The 22,768-nt window shown below is 40.7% G+C and overlaps 1 protein-coding gene across 13 annotated transcripts; it reads right to left on the bottom strand.

The window, feature by feature from the left end:
* Positions 1–20: 20 nt before the first annotated feature.
* On the bottom strand, positions 21–21,972 carry PLAAT1 (phospholipase A and acyltransferase 1). 13 transcript variants are annotated; one of them, XR_014263503.1, is made up of 8 exons: positions 21,825–21,946; positions 20,622–20,768; positions 15,398–15,499; positions 14,562–14,695; positions 13,931–14,069; positions 9,740–10,008; positions 1,792–2,001; positions 21–270 (listed from the first exon to the last, which is right to left on the bottom strand). XR_014263503.1 is itself a non-coding variant. In XM_082461568.1 (7 exons), exons 2-7 carry the CDS (start codon positions 20,641–20,643, stop codon positions 169–171), a joined length of 768 nt encoding a protein of 255 aa, XP_082317694.1. In that variant the 5' UTR covers positions 20,644–20,768; positions 21,825–21,945; the 3' UTR covers positions 21–168. The 13 variants fall into 13 exon arrangements, 12 of the variants coding, with proteins under 12 accessions (XP_082317694.1, XP_082317701.1, XP_082317699.1 ...); XM_082461568.1 differs by lacking the exon at positions 1,792–2,001 and having other exon boundaries at positions 21,825–21,945; XM_082461575.1 differs by lacking the exon at positions 1,792–2,001 and having other exon boundaries at positions 20,640–20,768; positions 21,825–21,945.
* Positions 21,973–22,768: the final 796 nt, after the last annotated feature.

The raw sequence follows: 22,768 nt of genomic DNA, 5'->3' as shown, positions 1-22,768 counted from the left end.
AAATTTCCATGGCTCAATGATGAGATAATACCAGTAAGCAATTTATTAAAGAGCCTGCCATCCATCATTGGAATTTGGAACAATAATGATACATTGCAAATAAGTATTCATCCCAGGTTTTTTTTTCCTCCTCACAAATTCCTTCAGCTCCAATATCTCTTCAGTAAATTAATAGTATTTTGCTCTTAGTCTTTTTGGAAACAAGCCAAGGAAAGAGAAGGCACCAGCGGCAGCTGTCACAAACCCAATGGTACTTATTGCTCGGTTGGCCTATAAGGAAACAGGAAACAAACAAAAAACACATCTTATTCTAAAAGCATCTCAGTGTCCTAAACCCCAGCTTTAGCTTGTTTCCTAAACTGAAGACCCATTTTAATGTACAATGGATGAATTTAAAACTCAATGCAAAATTAAAATTCTGTATGCAGATGAAATAAATGTATAATTATTATAATTATGACAAAGATAGCGATACACATAGGTAGAGATTCCTCATATTTTTATAGCTTCTGAGAGTTTAGAAACTCATTATGCCACAGTTCCTAATAATTGCCATAGTACCCCTGGGAGGTAGCATTACTCCTGTTTTGTAAAACTTGAGAAGTTAAAAGCGATTTGCCCGAGGGAGGTCGTACCACCAGGATGTTTAGATATAGTTCAGTCTTGAACCATGTGTTCTCCCCCTATGAAACCCCTACCCCCTAAACACATACTGATTTGGTTGATTCTATATCAAGGTGAATATCCTGTGTGTGTGTGTGTGTGTGTGTGTGTGTGTGTGTGTGTGTTCCCTGACTTAATGTCTGTTAGGAAAATAATTCAGGGATGTGACTTGAGCTAAATACCTATAGGCTCTTATTTGGTAGATACACTTTCTATTCTGATAAACAAACTTCAAGAGAAGTCAATACTGATGTTAACTATCGTGTCAAAAATTAATTTCTCATGTAGACAAACGAAAATAAACCACTCTCAAGCTCAACTGCCCATAAAGGAGCTCAGACATTTATATCTTTAAGGGTATTAATCATCGTCATGATTATGGAACTGATGAATATTCATGGTTTCATGGCACTCAACTAATATCGCCTTCCATCTGCAGTGCAATTTTATGACCCGAAGGTCACATTCAGATACTTCAGAGTCATCAGGTATTCTGAAAACAACAGTTATTCTCTGGGAGTTAAGAATCGGGCTTTCAAATAAAGCAAAACATTTTTCCTAAATTACTCTGGAGACCAGCCCCAGTGCTGGAAAGCGTGACCCAGCTCACACTGGAGCATGCCCTCTGTCTAACCCACAGCCCTCCACCACGGAGCCTGCCACCCCCATATGCCACATAATGTTCCCTCGCTAACTGTGGGTTCCCTATGGGGAACAGGCAGCATGGGTTCTGGCCAGGACAGAAGCACAATGGCAAGAGTATTCACTTCATTACATCATCCTGTGGTCTGTAGGGACGAGGCCTATAATTATAACTCCCTGCTCTGTTACCATCCCCAGTTGCCAAGGAGAATGACACTGGCAAACAACTGAAAAATCCTATTTTAGTTTACAATTCTAATTTAATGTATTTGGTTGGTTGATTATTTCTTTTATTTGTAATTTTTAAATAGTTGCTACCTAAGTTGCTTCCCAGGAGAGAGTCAGAATTCACTATAGCATAGAGCTACCCACATAGCCCATGGGGAGCAAAAAGGGGCTGGGAGATACAAGATACCAGAGAAAATTCCAAACAGGGGCAGAATCAATAATCAGACAGGGAGTAAGGATTATAAACCAAGCCAAAACCTCATGCAATTCCAGGCAGATGCTGAGATTCCAAGGAGGGCTGATACAGGAACATATGGCAGGCAATGCAAAAACAGGAAGGTGCAATTGGTGTCTTTAAACAGAGATATCAAATGGCAGCAGAGGACAGCCCTGGGAAAATGGCAGGATCCTGTGGGTGGGGTGGCCCCAGCTAGATGCAGTCCTAACTCATTGGGTATCTTTCAGCCACTAGAAACATAACATGTGAGAGAAATCCCATAAATCTAAGAGACTTGGGGAGGGGACAGACAACTTGATCCTAACTCAAAATCCCCTGAGATTGCACAGGCAAGATACAATTATAATAAAGCCACTTCCAGCATGCAGTTTCCCAAATCCCAAACATTTATTTTTTTCAAGTTGCATTCTAAATGGAAAAATCACATGTAATTTGGACAATCCCTTAGAGTTATGTGTAATGGGATCCGACCTGCAAGATTATAAAATCCCAGGATTTTTGTGGTGAAACAGCATGACCAAGAGCTTTTACTTCATGGCTGATTTAGGATTATAAAATCACCAAATCCTATCCTGCACACTTCATCCTTTACAGGGCTTTCGGGGTGGGGGGGGCATGGTAAACACCCCATTCTGAGGATCTACATATACATGCCCAATGAAATGTTAGCTATAACTGAAGCAGCTGGGTCCAGACATCAGTGTAGCTGATGTCACAGATGACTGTAGGGGTTATCAAAATCCCTCTTCCCCCAAGACTCTAAGGCTGCAGTGCTATGCAAAGAAACACAGTCAGGGTGTACTGTCTGTCAGCTTGTCCAGGCCCATTCAAGAGTGCTGCTATCTTCCACAAAGATAGACACATTTTAATAACTTGTTTAGACTCGAACAGTGAGAAATGTTGATTTTAGGAATTTGTAAAAATAAGGAAAAGACAAGCCACAGGCTGGAAGAAAACGTTGGTGAAAGGCATATTTGATAAAGGATTGTTTTCCAAAATATGCTAAGAACTCTTAAAACTCAACAATATGAAAACAAGCAAGCAACCCAATTAAAACTGGGCTAAAGATCTCAAGAGACACATCACTAAATGTGATATGCAGGTAGCAAATAATACATGAAAAGATGTCCAACATCACACATATTTAAGGAATTGCAAATTAAAACAATGGAGATATAACCATGTACCTATCAGAATGGCTAACCTCCAAAACGCTGACAGTGCCAAATGCTAAAGATGTGGAGCAACAGGAGCTCTCGTTCATTGCTGGTGGGAATTCAAAATGGTACAGCCACTTTGGAAGACAGCTGGGCAGTTTCTTACAAAAGTAAACATACTCTTATCATATGATCCAACAATCATAATACTTGGTGTTTATCCAAATGAGTCAAAAATTTACATCCACAAAAAACCTACACGCAAATGTTTCCAGCAGCTTTTTTCATAATTACCAGAACTGGGAAGCAGCCAAGATGTCCTTCAGTAGGTGAGTGGAAAAATAAACTGTGGTGCATCCAGAAAAGGGAATATTATTCAGCAATAAAAAGAAATGAGCAACCAAACCATGAAAAGACATGGAAGAATTTTAAGTGCATATTGCTTAGTATGGTTTAAACTATATGACATTCTGGGAAAGATAAACTACAGGGCAGTAAAAAAAATCAGTGGTTGCCAGAGATTTAGAGAAACAGGGAGTGATTAAGCAGAGTATACAGGATGTCATTACACAGTTGTCAAAACCAACAGAATTTACAACATAAAGAGTGAACCCTAATGTTAATTATTTTAGGGGAAGAAAATTTTTTCCTTTACCCATAATAAGTTCTCAGCTGAGGCTCTGTAATAAGAGGAAAGCAAACAGAAGTTTATTAACATGTACATCTCATATACTCATGGGAGAAATTCAGGGAAGAGTAACTCAAAGAGAGAGAACAAACAAAACACAACGTTAGTAAAAGGAAAGGAATCATAAAGATCAGAGCAGAAATAAATGAAATAGAAACAAAGAAAACAATAGCAAAGACCAATAAAACTAAAAGCTGGTTCTTTGCGAAGATAAACAAAATTGTAAACCTTTAGCCAGACTCATCAAGAAAAAGAGGAAGAGGACTCAAATCAATAAAATTAGAAATGAAAAAGGTGAAGTTACAATGGACACCACAGAAATAGAAAGCATCATAAGAGACTACTACAAGCAACACTATGCTAATAAAATGGGCAACCTGAAAGAAATGGACAAATTCTTAGAAAGGTATAACCTTCCAAGACTGAACCAGGAAGAAATACAAAATACGAACAGACCAATCACAAGCAATGAAATTGAAACTGTGAGTGAAAATCTTCCAACAAACAAAAGTCCAGGACCAGATGGCTTCACAGGTGAATTCTATCAAACGTTTCGAGAAGAGCTAACACCCATCCTTCTCAAACTCTTCCAGAAAATTGCAGAGGAAGGAAAACTCCCAAACTCATTCTACAAGGCCACCATCACCCTGATACCAAAACCAGAGAAAGATAATACAAAAAAAGAAAATTACAGACCAATATCACTGATGAATATAGATGCAAAAATCCCCAACAGGGGCTTCCCTGGTGGCGCAGTGGTTGAGAATCTGCCTGCCAATACAGGAGACATGAGTTCGAGCCCTGGTCTGGGAAGATCCCACATGCCGCAGAGCAACTGGGCCCGTGAGCCACAATTACTGAGCCTGCGCGTCTGGAGCCTGTGCTCCGCAACAAGAGAGGCCGCAACAGTGAGAGGTCTGTGCACCACGATGAAGAGTGGCCCCCGCTCGCCGCAACTAGAGAAAGCCCTGGCACAGAAACAAAGACCCAACACAGCCAAAAATAAATAAATTAATTAATAAATTAAAAAAAAAATCCCCAACAAAATACTAGCAAACAGAATCCAACAACACATTAAAAGGAGCATACACCATGATCAAGTGGGATTTATCCCAGGGATGCAAGGATTCTTCAATATACCCAAATCAATCAGTGTGATACACCATATTAACAAATTGAAGAAGAAAAACCATATGATCGTCTCAATAGATGAAGAAAAAGCTTTCAACAAAATTCAACACCCATTTATGATAAAAACTCTCCAGTAAGTGGGCATAGAGGGAACCTACCTCAACAAAATAAAGGCCATATACGACAAATCCACAGCAAACATCATTCTCAATGGGGAAAAACTGAAAGCATTTCCTCTAAGATCAGGAACAAGACAAGGATGTCCACTCTCACCACTATTATTCAACATAGTTTTGGAAGTCCTAGCCATGGCAATCAGAGAAGAAAAAGAAATAAAAAGAATACAAATTGGAAAAGAAGAAGTAAAATCATCACTGTTTGCAGATGACATGATACTATACATACAGAATCCTCAAGATGCCACCAGAAAACTACTAGAGCTAATCAATGAATTTGGTAAAGTAGCAGGATACAAAATTAATGTGCAGAAATCTCTTGCATTCCTATACACTAACAACAAAAGATCAGAAAGAGAAATTAAGGAAACAATCCCATTCACCATTGTAACAAAAAGAATAAAATAACTAGGAATAAACCTATCTAAGGAGGTAAAAGACCTGTACTCAGAAAACTATAAGACACTGATGAAAGAAATCAAAGATGACACAAACAGATGGAGAGATATACCATGTTCTTGGATTGGAAGAATCAGTATTGTGAAAATGACTATACTACCCAAAGCAATCTACAGATTCAATGCAATCCCTATCAAATTACCAATGGCATTTTTTACAGAACTGGAACAAAAAATCTTAAAATTTGTATGGAGACACAAAAGACCCCAAATAGCCAAAGCAATCTTGCAGAAAAAAAACAGAGCTGGAGAAATCAGACTCCCTTAATTCAGCCTACACTACAAAGCTACAGTAATCAAGACAATATGGTACTGGCACAAAAACAGAAATATAGATCAATGGAACAGGACAGAAAGCCCAGAGATAAACCCGCGCACCTATGGTCAACTAATCTATGACAAAGATGGCAAGGATATACAATGGAGAAAAGACAGCCTCTTCAATAAGTGGTGCTGGGAAAACTGGATAGCTACATGTAAAAGAATGAAATTAGAGTACTCCCTAACACCATACACAAAAATAAACTCAAAATGGATTAAAGACCTAAATGTAAGACCAGACACTATAAAACTCTTACAGGAAAACCTAGGAAGAACACTCTTTGACATAAATCACAGCAAGATCTTTTTTGACCCACCTCCTAGAGAAATGGAAATAAAAACAAAAATAAACAAATGGGACCTAATGAAACTTCAAAGCTTTTGCACAGCAAAGGAAACCATAAACAGGATGAAAAGACAACCCTCAGAATGGGAGAAAATATTTGCAAATGAATCAACGGACAAAGGATTAATCTCCAAAATATATAAACAGTTCATGCAGCTCAATATTAAAAAAACAAACAACCCAATCAAAAATGGGCAGAAGACCTAAATAGACATTTCTCCAAAGAAGACATACAGATGGCCAAGAGGCACATGAAAAGCTGCTCAACATTACTGGTTATTAGAGACATGCAAATCAAAACTACAATGAGGTATCACCTCACACTGGTTAGAATGGGCATCATTAGAAAATCTACAAACAACAAATGCTGGAGAGGGTGTGGAGAAAAGGGAACCCTCTTGCACTGTTGGCAGGAATGTAAATTGATACAGCTACTTTGGAGAACAGTATGCAGGTTCCCTAAAAAACTTAAAATAGAATTACCATATGACCCAGCAATCCCACTACTGGGCATATACCCAGAGGAAACCATAATTCAAAAAGACACATGCACCCCAGTGTTTATTGCAGCACTATTTACAATAGCCAGTTCATGGAATCAACCTAAATGCCCACTGACAGACAAACGGATAAAGAAGATGTGGTACATATATACAGTGGAATATTACTCAGCCATAAAAAGGAACGAAATTGGGTCATTTGTAGAGACGTGGATGGACCTAGAGACTGTCATACAAAGTAAGTCAGAAAGAGAATAACAAATATCATATATGAACACATATATGTGGAATCTAGAAAAATGGTACAGATTAATTGGTTTGCAATGCAGAAATAGAGACACAGATGTAGAGAACAAACGTATGGATGCCAAGGGGGGAAAGTAGCAGGGCGTGGTGGTGGTGGGATGAATTGGGAGATTGGGATTGACATATATACACTAATATGTATAAAATACATAACTAAGAACCTGCTGTATAAAAATAAATAAATAAAATAAGAAACAAAGAATTCAGGCTTATATAGCATCTTCAACAAAGAACAATAAATTTGTAGAGAAATGACAGGACAAAGGAAAGTGGTTCGCCTTCCAAGGGCAACAGTCTGTGGGAAGGTAAACATACAGGAAACTAATGGTAAACAGAGGCTTGTGAGTAGTTTGTTATGTAGATACCTCTAGTGCCCTCTCTAGGCTGATAAGGGCCTTACATTAACCACTGGTTGTCCCTGATGATTAACTTTTGTCCTTCCTGGTAGAGTGGGGAGGAGGAACACCTTTGAAAATTTATGTCCTGCTTTTAGGCAAATAGGGGGAGGGCAGAGAGCTTTTCTTGCATCTGCTTCTACTCAGTTGTCTCTCAATTGCTCAAAATAATCCTTATGCCAAAGTGACATATTTGGGGGTGGCATATTCTGGTTTCCTTCACTATGGACTCTGGTTGATAAGGATGTACCAATGTTGGTTCATCTTTTATAACAAATATACCACACTGCTGTAGGATGTTGACAGCGGGGAAGGATACATATATGTGTGTGGGAGGGGGCGTATGTGGGAACTCTCTATACTTTCAGCTCAATTTTGCTGTGAACTTAAAACTACTCTAAAAAGTAAAGTCCATTAATTTTTTAAAAAATACAGAAAAGTACAAAGAAGAAAAAGATGGGGCCACAATCCTTCCACCTTTCTAACCTTTTTATGTATTTATAGTTTTTTAAATTGGGGGAAATACACAGCCATTTCCCAAGGGTACTGTTCTATGCTCAAGACCCCTAAGCCTTAAAGGGACCCTGAAAAACAAATCTAATATTAGTTATTATTAGTACTAACACTATTAATTACTGATAGTAATAAAAATAACAATTCGAGTGCTGTAGTTTGTTAGATCAACAGAATTTTACTGAAGAGTGTCAACAAAGATCTATAAAATTGCTAAAATACTGAAATTAAAAGTAGTCTATGAAAGTACACTTTTTATTGGGATGAATAATATGTAACGGAGTATGCCAAGAGACTTTAAAAATCTCTTACAATCTATAAAACAACCTCGGTTTATAGATTAGGAAACTGATAAACAATGTGTCCAAAGTCATCCATCTATGAAGTGGTGAAGATGGGGCTCTAGCTCAGATCAGCAGAATTCCAAAGCTTAGGTGTGTCCTTAAGGCTGTCACTACACCATCTTCACCAGAACCTGCTAAAGAACAGTTCTATTAGTTGTTAAAAAAATGGTTGCTTTTCCATGGGTCTTGATCTGGGTATGAAAGGCGGAAAGATGATAGATTACAAGTGAGAGTCAAAGCAAAAAGATGGCTCTAATTCCTTTTGATTTAGCCACATTAAAAAAAAAAATACTGATTGAGTGCAGTGGACAACTTTGTCATTAACAAACTTTATTTCTTAGCTATACCACTACTTTTCAATGCAAAGGTGAGCTGAGACTTGTGTGCATGTCCTCTGTGTTTTGGCTCAGGAGCAATTTATTGCTACATGTGAATAGAACATTCATTATGGTAATGTACTTCCTAATAAAAATGAATTTCCAATTAAATTATTTCTTAATAAAAACAAATGTATCCTTTCATTATGTTCCATCTCCCATTTTCCCAAGCTTTCGTGAGCAGGATTGTAACTTCATTCCTCAGAATAGACATTTATATAACAGATCCACCATTTAAAGATACTGGAAGCCTTTATATATTCATTTTCTCACACCACTTTAATAAATCTTTAGGTTAAAACATCAATGATGGAATTGGATTGGTGGGAAGATAGGTAGGGAAAGGGCATGCTTTTAGTGAGGAATCTGACATACTACCGAATAGTGATGGTAAATAACAAAACTATAAGCTACTTCCTCTGGTGGGGGAAGTCCCCCACCAGGGACTTCCCTGGTGGCACAGTGGATAGGACTCCGAGCTCCCAATGCAGGGGCCCGGGTTCAATCCCTGGTCAGGGAACTAGATCCCACATGCATACCGCAACTAAGAGTTTGCATGCCACAACTAAGGAGCCCTGGAGCCGCAACTAAGGAGCCTGCCTGCTGCAACTAAGACCCGGCACAACCAAAAAAATAAATAATTTTTTTTTAAAAAGTCAATTAATCCACTGAAAATCATCCAAAAGCTCAAATGAATCAAAGGATCTCCTTTGATGAATCAAAGGATTCATCAAAGGATCTCCTCAAAAGCACAACATTTCTTTGAAACTAGCATTGCAAGGAAACAGAGAAATTTACAAAGCCACCAAGCTATGGCATCAGTTAGCCTCTTTCACCTAATGGAAAAGAATCTCACTATTACCATCTATGTTTTCGGCAAATGAACTCCCTCTCAAAAATGTCAGCATTCTTTTCAGCATATTTTTTTCAGTATATAAAGTTACTGATTTAATTGCTGTATGGTGGGGTAATGGGAAAAAACTGATGGACAGAGGGCAATAAGAATGACAGAAAGCTATGGTCTTGACTCTGCTTCAAGTCCCTTCTAACCCAAATTCATGATACGAATGTTCTAGTCTCAGTTTGGTCATGAAATTGCTGCATGACTTGGGCAACTCGATTCCCTCCTTTGTCCTTCAGTGTTCTCATATTTTCTTGTTCTTTTCCATTTGTTTGAGGCCTGAAAATTTGATCATAGTCAGTAGCTATTATTTTCCCAATGTAAGAAACTTCCATTTCTCCTAGAGAAAACTCACCTGCTCTGAAACTCCTTCTCCATAGCGGAGCAAAGTCACAAAATGCTCACAGTTGTTGACAAATAAGTCATACTCCACCTCCTGTCCAGCAACAAACTCTGACCGTTGCATGACTTCTTCCACAGGGAGTGGTGGGTATGTTTCATCGTATTTATTGTTTATTCTGTATGTGTCATTTCCCACAACATCCTTCAAAAGCTGCATCTTCACCAAGGCCTTTCTGCTGAATACAGACTTGGCGCTTGTAAACGATGCAGAAATGCCATCGTCTATAAGGAGAATTCTGGTTAGCAAGATATAGCGACCCAGCCCAGTGAACTCCACTGCCATCCTAACTTATCCTCAAACCAGAAACCATTTAATCTTACTAACTGTAAACCCTCATTCTCTAATTTATCACTAACACTTATTCAATTACTATATGAATGAGAATATAAGAAAACTTTTTGAAAATCTGTATCTACCTATCTTTTTGAAAATTTATAGAACACATTGGGTGTGAAAACTCTTATTGAGCAATTAAGTTCTCTATCAATTGGTATTATTATTAGGGATCTTGGCACATGTTTCTAACAAAGTACAGATAAGATCATCGCCCCCTTTTTCTATGACACAGTCTATTTTTCAGCACTTGAACCCTTCCAAACTAATACCATTGGGCTTAGCAGTAGTGCATTATGATTAGTACTCTTGTCCTGCATCTAAGCAGCACTCCTTACCCCCAGCTCTGTTTTGACACTTGCTCTTTTAATTAGGCTTCACTTTGAAACCTGCAGGGGACCCCAGTCTTCTGAGGGGTCAGTTGGGGTCAGGCTGGGGCCCTGCCTTTGTTTTGCTAGTTCCTTTAGCCAAGAAACTAAGTCCTAAAACTAAACCTAATGTAGTAGGCACTGTCCATGCTATGTGGCCCCTAGCTGTGCCCTACCCACCTGTCACAATGCCCCATGCCCTACCACTCCATCTTACTGCCTCTATTAGTAAGCATTGGTCTAGACTGCCTGAAACCTCTGTATCCTGGCGTGCCGTGGTCGGCGTCTGAGGCATCTGATTCCTTAGTGTTCAGCTTTAACACCAGGCCCTAGGCCCTCTCCATCTACCCAAGACTGCTATGCTTGGCCATTGTTCAAGTAAACCACGAGATGAAGGGTCTCTGTATAACCAGTGTTATGACACTTTTCCTTTCAGTAATGACTAAAAGCAAACTTTTTTTTCCACTCCTCTTTTTTTTCTCTCCTCCAAAATCCTTTTCATTGGAGCAGCATTTCCAGTTAATTATCTTACACGTTGGAAGTTCTTACACATTACAAGTTCATAGGACACATATATCCTAGTTAGAATTATTCAATTTTTTTTTTTTTTTGACTAGTTTGATGCAATCAATTTACCGATGAGAAAATCAAAGCTTGGAGAGATAAAATGGCTTGTGGAACATCCCACAAGTAGTTAACAGAAACAGGAATTTAACTTCAGTCTACAGGATCAATCAAAGCTCAGTGCTTCAACCACATTAAGATGGAGCTTAAGATGGGAAAAAAGAAAACCGCACAAAAACCTCATATTATTTTCAAAATGTGAAAACTGCAGAGATAATGTAAAGAATTGCTTAGCGTTAATTATTAGACTCTACAGAATGAATGGCCCTGTATCGTAAATGTCATTTTATTTGCCATTTCCACTCCCAATATTCTAGAACAAGAGGCAAATAACTCAAAATCTTGCAAAAAATCACTTCATTAACAGTTCTCAGAAGCTCTCAAGATAGTAAGACTTAGGCCTATAAACACTTCTTTATAAAGGTATCTTGAGGAAAAAATATTCTAGGCTATTTGTTATTTGCATACATTTTTTCTTAATAATTTGTGCTCATTTCTAAACCTGTAGAAAATACAGAAAAATACAGCATAAACACATAAATAAATATAAACCACTTATTATCCTGCCACTCAGAAATAACTATTATTATTATTTTGATGTATTTGTACTGTCTTTTATTATCACTTGTATATGTGTGTGTATGTGTTTGCATTAACATGTATGTGTGTATATATGATTTCTTTGCACACCAGGTATCATATTACACAATGCACTTTTAATCTGGAATTTTCCAGTAGCTGTCATACAAGATCATCTTTCATGCAATTAAAGATGTCCAGAAATGATTTTTAGCTGTTTAAGTATTACTGTTTTAGTCGACTGAGCACCCCATCTTACCACTGTTTCTTTCTTTCTGGAAAAGACTCTTTCTAGGCCAGTCATACTATCCTATTCCTGGACACAGTGATGGTTCAGTGATGGACAAGGGACCCACACCAGACAATTAGAGTCATTCTCCATGATTTTTCTAACTGCAATGGGCAGGGAGTAACTCTCTCCTGTGGGTCACAAGCCTATAAGGATGAGAGCCTAAGGATGCTTATGGTCATCCGTTCAGCTTCTTAGACATAGCCTGGGATAATGAAGACAATATATAGAAAAAGAATGCAGATGTGGGATGGAGAATTTTGATAGTGTTCAAGCCCCTAGATCCGGGCATCCCTGAGGCCAGCACCATCTCTACTCTTTCTGTAGTTTCCTTCACTGAAGCAATGAATTTGCCTTTTTGTTTAAGTGAATTTGAATTTGATTTATGTTACTTGCAACTAAAAAATTCTGCCAAACACAGACACCTAATATCTTGTGGCTAAATCATAATTCACTTAACCATCCCTTGCCGGCCATTGATCCATTCTGTTTTTTAAACCATTATAAATGAGATAGAAGTGAACATTCTCATATGCAAATATTAAATAAGTATCTCTAAAAGTATTTCCCAAGAATAGATTCATAGAGGTAAAATTACAGGGTCAGAGTATATGAGCTCCTTTAAGACTCTTAGCACATATTGTTAAATTGTTTTTGCGAACAATTTTATCAACTTATATTTCTGTCAACAGTATCCTTGTGTTTATTTCATTATACCTTTAACAACAGATGATCTTTTTTTTAATTTTGCTAATGTGAGAGGCATAAAATCTGTCATTTTATTTTATAATTCCTAGATGACTGAAAAGCTGAAACCTTTAAAAATGGGTATTGGGGGGCTTCCCTGGTGGTGTAGTGGTTGAGAATCTGCCTGCGAATGCAGGAGACACGGGTTCGAGCCCTGGTCTGGGAAGATCCCACATGCCGCGGAACAACTGGGCCCGTGAGCCACAACTACTGAGCCTGCGCGTCTGGAGCCTGTGCTCCACAACAAGAGAGGCCGCGATAGTGAGAGGCCCGCGCACCGCGATGAAGGGTGGCCCCCACTTGCCGCAACTAGAGGACGCCCTCGCACAGAAACGAAGACCCAACACAGCCAAAAATAAATATATAAATAAATAATAATTTTTTTAAAAAATGGGTATTGGATTTTTGTCTTCTACAAACTGTTCACAATCTTTTACCCATTAAACAAATGGGATTTGGGTGTTCCCTGTTCCCTCAGCTTAAGGAACTCTTTCCCCAAATATCACATGCTGGGTTTCTTCACCTCTTTCAAGTTGTGTCTCAAATGTTACCTTCTCATGAGATTTTCCTGACCAGCTAATTTAAAACTGCAGCGGCCACAACTCCCCAGCACTTCCTATCCTGCTTCTATGATTTTCTCCATTATCACTTATCTCTAATCTAACATTACTTTCTGTATTTTGTTCATGCTCCCTCTCTCAGGCTTGCTCTCTCCCTCTCTCGCTCTCTCCCTCTCTCCCTCTCTCCCTCTCTCTCTGTCTCTGTCTCCCTCTCTCCCCACTAGAATGTAAGCTCCACTGTGTAGGGACTGGCTTATGTATCCCTAGCATTTAGAATAGCCTTTGGCACATACTGGAAAATCTATAAATAGATGTTGAATGAATTGAAATAATCTATTTGTATTATATATAAAGACATTGTGACTCTTGTCATGTTTGTGACAAATATTTTCCCCAGCTGATTATTTACTTTTTAACTGTGTTTTTTTAATCCAGAGGTTTAAAATTTTAATGTTAATTGGCTTTTGTGATTTCTTCAATGCTACTTTATTCTTAGAAGGTCCTTCTGTAAACCTAGATCAGTTGGATTTATCTACTTTCTACATTTTATTTCTAGTCTGTTTTATTTTATGATTTTGTTCATGATTCCTTCTGTAACAAGAAAACTAAAAAGCTCCCAGGAGCTTCTGGAAACAAACCTTACCTAGAGGTGCTATGTTGATAACATATCCATCACCCAAGTACAGCGCCCAGTGTTGATAGCCAGGACGAAACACTTCAATCAAGTCACCTGGCTGAGGGTTGCCAGGATAGTTCAAACTAAAGCAATCATTAAACGCCATCTGCAACGACAGACACAAAGAAGATCTAGCTGATATGACTTGGCAAAAGAAAATCAGTTCAAGGCTTCTATAGAAACATGGCAATACAGAGTTTATTGGGATTGCATTCCTTATTAAATACTTAGATTCACACCACTGTCCTTTTCTTTCAATGATTCCTACACAGAATTATGTGTGCACACATGGACAAGTGGAGAAAGAATTTCTCTACTATTGCTTAATTTTCTATAGCAATGCTTCTCATACTGATTAACCCCAGGGCTCCTTTATTATAATAAGCATTTCATGATAATATCTGTTTTACTATATAAATGCTCAGTTCATGACTACACAAAAAATATAATAAAGCACTTAGCATGAAAAAGTCAGGATTCAGAAGCAGAAGATCGGAAGTCTTTCAACCTTTCATATAGCGACTTAGTAAAATCAAAAAGAGGTTTGGGTGGACACTAACATTCTGTGCAAAAATATACTTTATCTTGCAAAACTTACTCTGTGCTTTAAGCGGACACAAGTTCCAGGCTCAGATGAGTGTCCAGTCAGATATTCAGGCATACTGTAGGACACAGAACCTTTCTTCCTTGTGCTGAACTGTGCTGTGCAGACCCAGGCACACTGGACTCCACCTGAAACCATATACAAGTCCCTGCGTCCCTGTGCTTTGAAAAAAAAGGCTTTTGCTTTAGTCTCCCAGGCTTCCCCTGAGTCTTAAAAGGCTGGCTCAAAAGTTAATGATTAGGAAAGGTGAAGAGGTAGAAAAAAAGAATAGCTGTTGGGTGGGGAAACTGGTAAAAGTTTAGACTATGAATCAGCCAGATAGCTGAGTCACCGAACTTCCAGTTCCCTGAAATATATAGATAAATATCTGACACACATTCCTAAGTTGTTTTTACAGGAAGCAGAACCCCATCAGGTGAAAACTACTGACTTCAAGCACATAGACCCAGACTGGTTGAAACCAGAAGATTAACGATGCTTGAAACTTCACCTCGATGCCAACCAAGCCAAGAATTGAGCACAAGCTGATCACACACCCTGTGGCCCCTCCCTCACCTTGCCTTTAAAAACCCTTCCCTGAAAGCCATTGGGGAGTTCAGAACTTTTGAGCATGAGCTGCCCATTCTTCTTGCTTGGCACCCTGCAATAAATACTGTACTTTCCTTCACCACAACCCAGTGTCAGTAGGTTGGCTTTGCTGCATGTCAGGCAAGGGGACCCAAATCCAGGTTCGATAACACACCCACTAAATATCAGTAAATGCCCTTTGTCATTATGACAACCACAAACACCCCCACAGATTTCCACCACTCCCCAACTGCCCCACTTACTGTCTGATTCCTCATTTCTGATTCCCAAAACAGTGCAAGGTGGTTGATGCAGAAGGGGGACAACTTGGAAGGTTGGGGAGTTCATCATATTGATGGGTATGTCTGAAAATTCAGAGTTTGGTGAATTTTTTTTCCTTTTAAGTCAGTACTTTTCAGAAAGAACATATAAGTCTCTGATGGTTGATTTTTATGGAACATTACATTTTCTATGTACAGCATCCAAGTAGAATGACTCAGCAAGAGGAAGTTATGTACATTCACTGATAATCAAAAGGAGATTTCATGCTACATCCACGTTGAATATCTAATTGACAACAGAGTATTCCTCTGCATCTCTCACTCTAATGTAGATACGCATACTCATTTACAAAATAAACCCAAGTGCCAGAAAGGGAAACTTCCAAATCATCTAAATTATAGTTATAATAGCATAGGCAAAGAGCTTGGGGATACAGACTATCATTTTCCTGGCACACTAAAAGTCTTTTTTACAACAATTAATATTGGGAGGGTGTTTCCCCAAGTATTTGTATGCCATCTGTTGAAAACTTCAATCATCATACTGTCACAGAAATGAGGCCAAATGCAAGCTGCCCATCTGTTGAAAAATAACTATTAAAACAACTTTATGGGGCTTCCCTGGTGGCGCAGTGGTTGAGAATCTGCCTGCCCAATGCAGGGTACACGGGTTCGAGCCCTGGTCTGGGAAGATCCCACATGCCGCGGAGCAACTGGGCCAGTGAGCCACAACTACTGAGCCTGCGCGTCTGGAGCCTGTGCTCCGCAACAAGAGAGGCCGCGATAGTGAGAGGCCCGTGCACCGTGATGAAAAGTGGCCCCTGCTCGTTGCAACTAGAGAAAGCCCTCACACAGAAATGAAGACCCAACACAGCCAAAAATAAATAAATACATAAACAAATTAAAAAAAAAACAACTTTATGGAAACTATTAAGTTTAACCACCTTCTCAAATATGTTTGAGTCTTATTAATATGGCAGTTCACAATTTGGTCACATGGGCACTAAAAGGAAAAATAGATACTATACTATGATATAAACAAACACATTTCCCATGAAAAGGAATCAGCAAGCACACACAGCTGCCTGTTAGCATTCAGAGACCTAGCCAAGCTTACAATAATAACCACCATTTGAACAGAAAGTACTTTGTAGTGTAACGTTTTTTTCAAGTGCACTATTCAATTAACACTAATTCATTTTTTAAAAAATCTACCATGATTTGAGTTTATTATGTTATTATCCCATTTTACAGCTAAAAAGTGATAGTAGCAAATGCCAACCTTTTTAAAATACTCCCTGAAACACTTGTATTATAAAATACGGAGGGAAAAATAATTAGCCTAGGTGTGAGAGACATGAGCTCTTGTTTCAGGTCTTCTCCATGCTAGTTCTGTCACTTTGGGACTTAAATGTAAAATATAAAATTATAAAACATAGAGGGAAAAATACATAGGAGAAAATCCTCAGGAGCTAGGGTAAACAAAGAGTTCTTAGACTTGACACCAAAAGTACTATTCGTAAAAGGAAAAACTGACGAATCGGATGTCCTCAAAATTTAAAACTTTTGCAGCACGAAAGACTCTATTAAAAGGACAAAAGGGCAAGCTACAGAGCAGGAGAAAATTTTTGAAAACTACATATCCGAGAAAGGACCAATATCAGGAACATACAAAGAACTCTCAAAACTTAACAATTAAGAAGCAAAGAATACAATTAGAACTTGAGCAAAAGACACATGACACCTTTTATCAAAGAAGAGCCGCAGATGTCAAGCCATGTTAAACATCATTGGCCATTAGGGATATTTAGATTAAAACCATGATAGCACTACATACGTATCACAATAGCTAAATTAAAAAACTGTGACCAGAGAAAATGCTGGCAAGAATGTGGAGCCACTGGATCACTCATTCACTGCTGTTGATAATATAAAATGTTGCAGTCACTCAAAGCAGTCTGGAAATTCCTTTAAAAACTTAACTTGTAACTAAAACATGGTCCAGCAACTGCACTCCTAGGCATTTATCCCAGAGACTGAAGACATTAAGACTTATATTTGCACAAAAACCTGCACACGAATGTTTATAGCATAATAGCCCAAAACTGGAAACAACCCAGATGACCTTCCATGGGTGAACAGTAAACAATTTGTGGTACACCCATACCATGGAACACTACTCCTAAGGAATAAAAAAGAACAAACTATTAATAAATGCAACAACACAAGCAAGGATTAATCTCTAGAGAACTGTGCTGAGTGAAAAAAGCCAGTGACATGACATGTTATATATCTGATTCCATCTATACAACATTTTGACATGACCTAATTATAGAAACAGAGAACTAATAATGGTTGCCAGGGGTTAAGGAAGTGGTAAGAAGGAAGTGGGTGTGGCTATAAAAAGGCAACATATGGGGCTTCCCTGGTGGCGCAGTGGTTGAGAATCTGCTTGCCAATGCAGGGGACACGGGTTCGAGCCTTGGTCTGGGAAGATCCCACATGCCGCAGAGCAACTAGGCCCGTGAGCCACAACTACTGAGCCTGCGCGTCTGGAGTCTGTGCTCCGCAATAAGAGAGGCCTCGATGGTGAGATGCCCGTGCAACGCGATGAAGAGTGGCCCCCGCTCGCCGCAACTAGTGAAAGCCCTCGCACAGAAACGAAGACCCAACACAGCCAAAAATAAATATATATTAAAAAAAAAAAAGAAGGCCCCCCCCCCAAAAAAAGGCAACATATGAAAGATGCTAGAGGTGGTGGAATGCTCTGCCTCTCCATGTGGTCCATGTCAATAACCTGTTTGTGATACTGCAGTGTGGTTTTGCAAGATGCTACCACTGGGGAAAACCCGGCAAAGGTAAAAGGGATCTCTCCGTATTATTTCTTACAACTGCATGTGAATCTACAATTACCTCAAAATAAAAATCTTTAATAAAAAAAAAAAAAAATCAATGTATTTTTTTCCTACAGAGCATAGAAGAGGACCAATATGGGGAAGTTACAATGAGGCAGCTTTTAGCTGTATACATGGAAAATTTCTCTTTTATTGAAAGTGATCCAACAATGGAATGGAGCACCTTGTACAAATATCAGTCTCTGTCACTGGGAATGTTTACACACAGTCACAGTTGATAAAAATAAGATTTCCATGGTGGGGGGGTGTGGCGCTGGTAAGGTGAGGAGGTCTTCCAAGGTCCCTTTCACCTCTAGTGTTCATCTCATGCTATTTCCCAGTAACTGTGCAATCCTCAAATCAACAGCACAAAGTAGATATAATTATTTCCCCCATTTTAAATATAAGGAAACTGACATTCACAGCAGTTCAGGGACTCATCCAAAGTTACACAGTGGGAAAGGGCAGAACCCACATGTGGACTCAGATTAGCCTACGTCCCAGGTCAGGTTCCTCATCCGTAACTGCTTGTCCCCATGTGCACTATACCTCCTCCCTTGCTGACCTTTCTGCAGCCCTTCTTTCACGCTGTGAGACTGGGTAACAGTTGTGAGCTGATGATTACAATCACCTTTTTTACAGATGAGGAAACTGAGACTCAGGTGAATTAACTATCAGAACTAAAAGTCACACAGGTAGTAACTGACAGAACTAGAATTCAATCCCAGGTCTGTCTTCTTATTCCAGACTGCATGCTCCTTCCTTACTCCACTGATTAACATCACTATCCAAAGGAATTGCTACTAAACAATATTTCATCTTTTCCCCCTTCTCAAATATTCATTAGATATGCAAAAGCATAATGTGTATTTCATGAGACAACACAGGAAGTTTTTAAACATTCATATGTGGAACCAGTGAGTAATAGGAAGTGGAGCCTTAGGGAACCCCTGCTCTTCTGCAGGGGAGGTGTGAAGGTGAGAAGCTTCTAGAAGCATTTAGAAGGTTCCCAGACTCATACCTTAGGGAAATGGCTAAAACCTGTCTGCTTGGGTAATTTGATTTACATGGACACCTACCCATTCCATTCAAGTGCAAGTGTGTTATGTAGTGCTTCATGAACATGATAATACAGAACCAATTAAAGATACATTTGGAAGTCCTCCGCTGAAATCTCTGTGTGTCACCTTTAAGGTAAAAGTACTTTATTTTAACAGTTCATCTGCATAGAATTGTTTGACTAGTTTATAATAAAGAGTGTCTGCAATCTTTGTACAAGAAATTTCCTGTTTCATGCCAAAACAAGCTGCCTTGTTTATAGCTCCTTGTTGGTCCCCCGGGATGCATCAAAAGAAATAACGGCCCCCTGCACAGATAGGGACAGGCTGATTAACTGCTGCTTGTGTCCCTGGGGCCACCTGTGTTACAAGAATACTAAGAGCACTTTTTCACAAACTACTCCCAAGGATGCTATTGGCAGTCTAAAACATGAGCACGGGCTACCCCTACAGTCCAACAGTCTCCCAATTCAATTTGGACCATTTTCCACTCAAGCTGCATTTTTCATCCATAGCCCTGCCACACTGAGATGGCTCCACGAAGCCCTGTGCTCCCAGAACGGCTAATTCACAGACCCTCAGAGCTGCCAGTATCCTTGTTCCAACATCCTCTCCCTACAGCTGAGGGTTCCAACTCCCAGCCAAATGAACCATCCTCAGCCATTGCCCCCTCATTCCTCGCTTGGAATCCCTCCATGGATCCCCCTGTCGACTCCGAATCTCGCTCCCTCTGTAATCTAATGTAATCCCTACATTCTAGGCAAACCAAACCATTATTCCTCACTCTCACCTGGAGTTATGTCGCTAATACCGAAACTTCTACCTGGAATGCGCTGCCCATTTCCAAATGACCCACTCTTAAGGATCCAGATCAGATGTCACCTCCTCCCCAAGGTCCACCTCCTCTCAGCCACAAGTGATGTCTCCTTCCGAGCTACCACTACTCCTTTATCTCTCTAACGCCCATTGCGTTTCCTACACCTGCGTGAGTTACTGATGTCTGGGGAATTTTCTCTTCTGCTCCATGTGGAGGGCTGGTTCCTGTTTATCTCTACACCTGCAGTTTGCTGCAGAGCGCCTGTCACAAACAACTGCCCAGGGAATGTTTAATAAATGAAGGAACGAGGATCCCGAGCCCAGGGAGGACAGAGCGGCTGGGCTTTTCCAGCACATAAATTACATTAATAGTCCTGAATGCCAAAGTGATATCACCATTCATAGTTCCAAAACCTAATATATTATAATAATAAATACTTATATCATTATTCACACTCATTTCAGTGAGGACGGTGGATAGAAGGCCTTAGTAAGCAAGACGAGGTCCGGTCCTGGTTCTGCCACTTGATAGCTGTGTCACACGGGAAAGCGAGTCTCTCTTTCCCCATGGACTCTGTTCTCCCACTTGCAAAAAAAGAAAAAGGGGGGCGGGGGGGGAGAAGGGACATGGGTTAAATGAGACGCTCTCTACTGGTCCTTGGGGCTCTCTCGTCTGAGAGTCGGCTCAGCAAGGCTGTCCGGGGTCCTAGAGGTCCTCCCTCCCCCTCCCCAGCAAACCTCACTCTGAAGCCTGGGCTGTTCCCCCCACCGGTGGCAGCGGCGAGGGTCCTGGGGTCGCGCCGGCCACGCCGCTGCTGCCCCTCCAGCTAGCGGCCGGGGGTCCACTCCATCTGCGCCCGGGGGAGGGCACGGCGGCAGCGGCGTTACTACCGGTAACCAGGGCCGGCCTCCAGCGCCAACGCCACCCCGCCCCCGAGGCCCCGGCGCTCCGACGCTGCCGCGCACGCTCGCTGCTCCTGCCGCCCGGGCCGGCCTGCGCCACCGCCTGGGGAACCTCCGCCCACCCACCCGCCTCTGTCCCCTCCGCAGCCCTGGGAGTACCGACACCACACCTGCTCTCCGCCCGCACAGACACACACACAAACCCAGCCGCCGAAGCGCAGCCCCAGCGCGGTAACTAACCGAGGACACCCTGCCCCGCCACTGGGACGTTCCTGCATCAAACTTTCCCGGTACCAAGGGCTAGTCTAGGCGCGGCGGTTGTACCGTTAACTTGTCTTGTTGAGCCCAGAAATGTTTGCGAGCATGAATACACATTGCGTGCACTAGGAGTGAGCCCCTCCTCACTCCACACAAATTCCTCTGAGGCAGCAGAAAGGATCCTGGTCCCTATGCCCCAAGAAAGTATCTCAGTCTAAGCTAAGGTGGGAAGAGGGAGTGGCCTTAAAAAAACCTCCCTGCTTCCCGCCACACATACCTACAAAATGTGTACCCGGGAGCCAGTTCCGGCGCCCAGGCCTGTGGGGACACACATGGACCCCACCCCCTTTGGACTCCTCCCTGTCAGCCCTCTGCAGCCTAAGATCAACTTCAGAAGTGGGAGGAGGGCGGAAAGGAGGAAGGAAGGGTGCCTAGGGCCCTAGACGTCCAGGCACCAGTTTCTCCCAATGGGAAATTTACCTGGCTCCGTCCGATGGGGCCTTCCTTAAAGACACGACTCCCTCGGGCAGCCCATTCCCCTCCCCACTTGCCCTGCCCTGTCCCTGACAAAGGTCTGGTTCTAGATAGAGGAGCAGAGCAAGTCTCTTATTCTGCGCAACTCGCGACTCAGGTGCGCACGTGACAGGGCAGGGCCTAACTGACTCTCTTTCGGGCCATGGGCCAGCAAAGTCCTCCAGGAATATAGCCGTAAGAGTTTAAAAATAAAGCTGGGCATGAAGAGTATCCATTTTCTCCTTGCTAAAAAAGGGAGGCCAGGAATAACAAACCAGCTAAGTAAGGAAGGCCCGCAGACTGCTAAGTGAACTATTTGGAGCACAGCACAAGGACTTGCCTTCAAACAAGTCGTAACCTAGATTTTTACTCTGATATAAATGGACTCTCAGCTAAAAGGAAGGATTTTTTCCCTACTGATTCAAAGGCTGAAATAGCTCTCTAATTTTATGTTGTTTTGTCCCAATGGGATAAGAACTACCTAAAGATGCAGCCGCCTTTATAAAGGAATCGGGTTCTGTGGTGATGGTTAAGGGTGCATCTGCAGCGTCTGAAATTGGGGTCTGGCTTTGGCATCTTTGGAAACAAAGTACTAGAAAGACATTGAAAACGTGGGATCTAGATATACTTATTGGTAAAGCAGAAACTCAAACACTTAAGAGGTTGTAGCTTTGTTTTTATGAGTTAATATTTTTCTTACATGTTCCCTCTTTAATGTATTTTTATTTATAAACTGAATCAGATATACCTTTCAATACTCTTTTAATGTCTCAAAGAGAGATCCATAAACATGCATTTGCTTTATGTTCCCCAACTACTTCAATTGAGTCATCACTGAAGGCAGTGGTTCATGATTTTATACAGGAGAGTTATTGTGAGCATTTATAATGCCATCCTGCTTATGAGCTAAA

The sequence above is a fragment of the Balaenoptera physalus genome (assembly GCF_965194825.1).
Source record: "Balaenoptera physalus genome assembly, chromosome: 4".
Lineage (NCBI taxonomy): Eukaryota > Metazoa > Chordata > Mammalia > Artiodactyla > Balaenopteridae > Balaenoptera > Balaenoptera physalus.
Note: the sequence above shows the minus strand (reverse complement) of the source record. Positions and strands in the feature narration are given on the sequence as shown.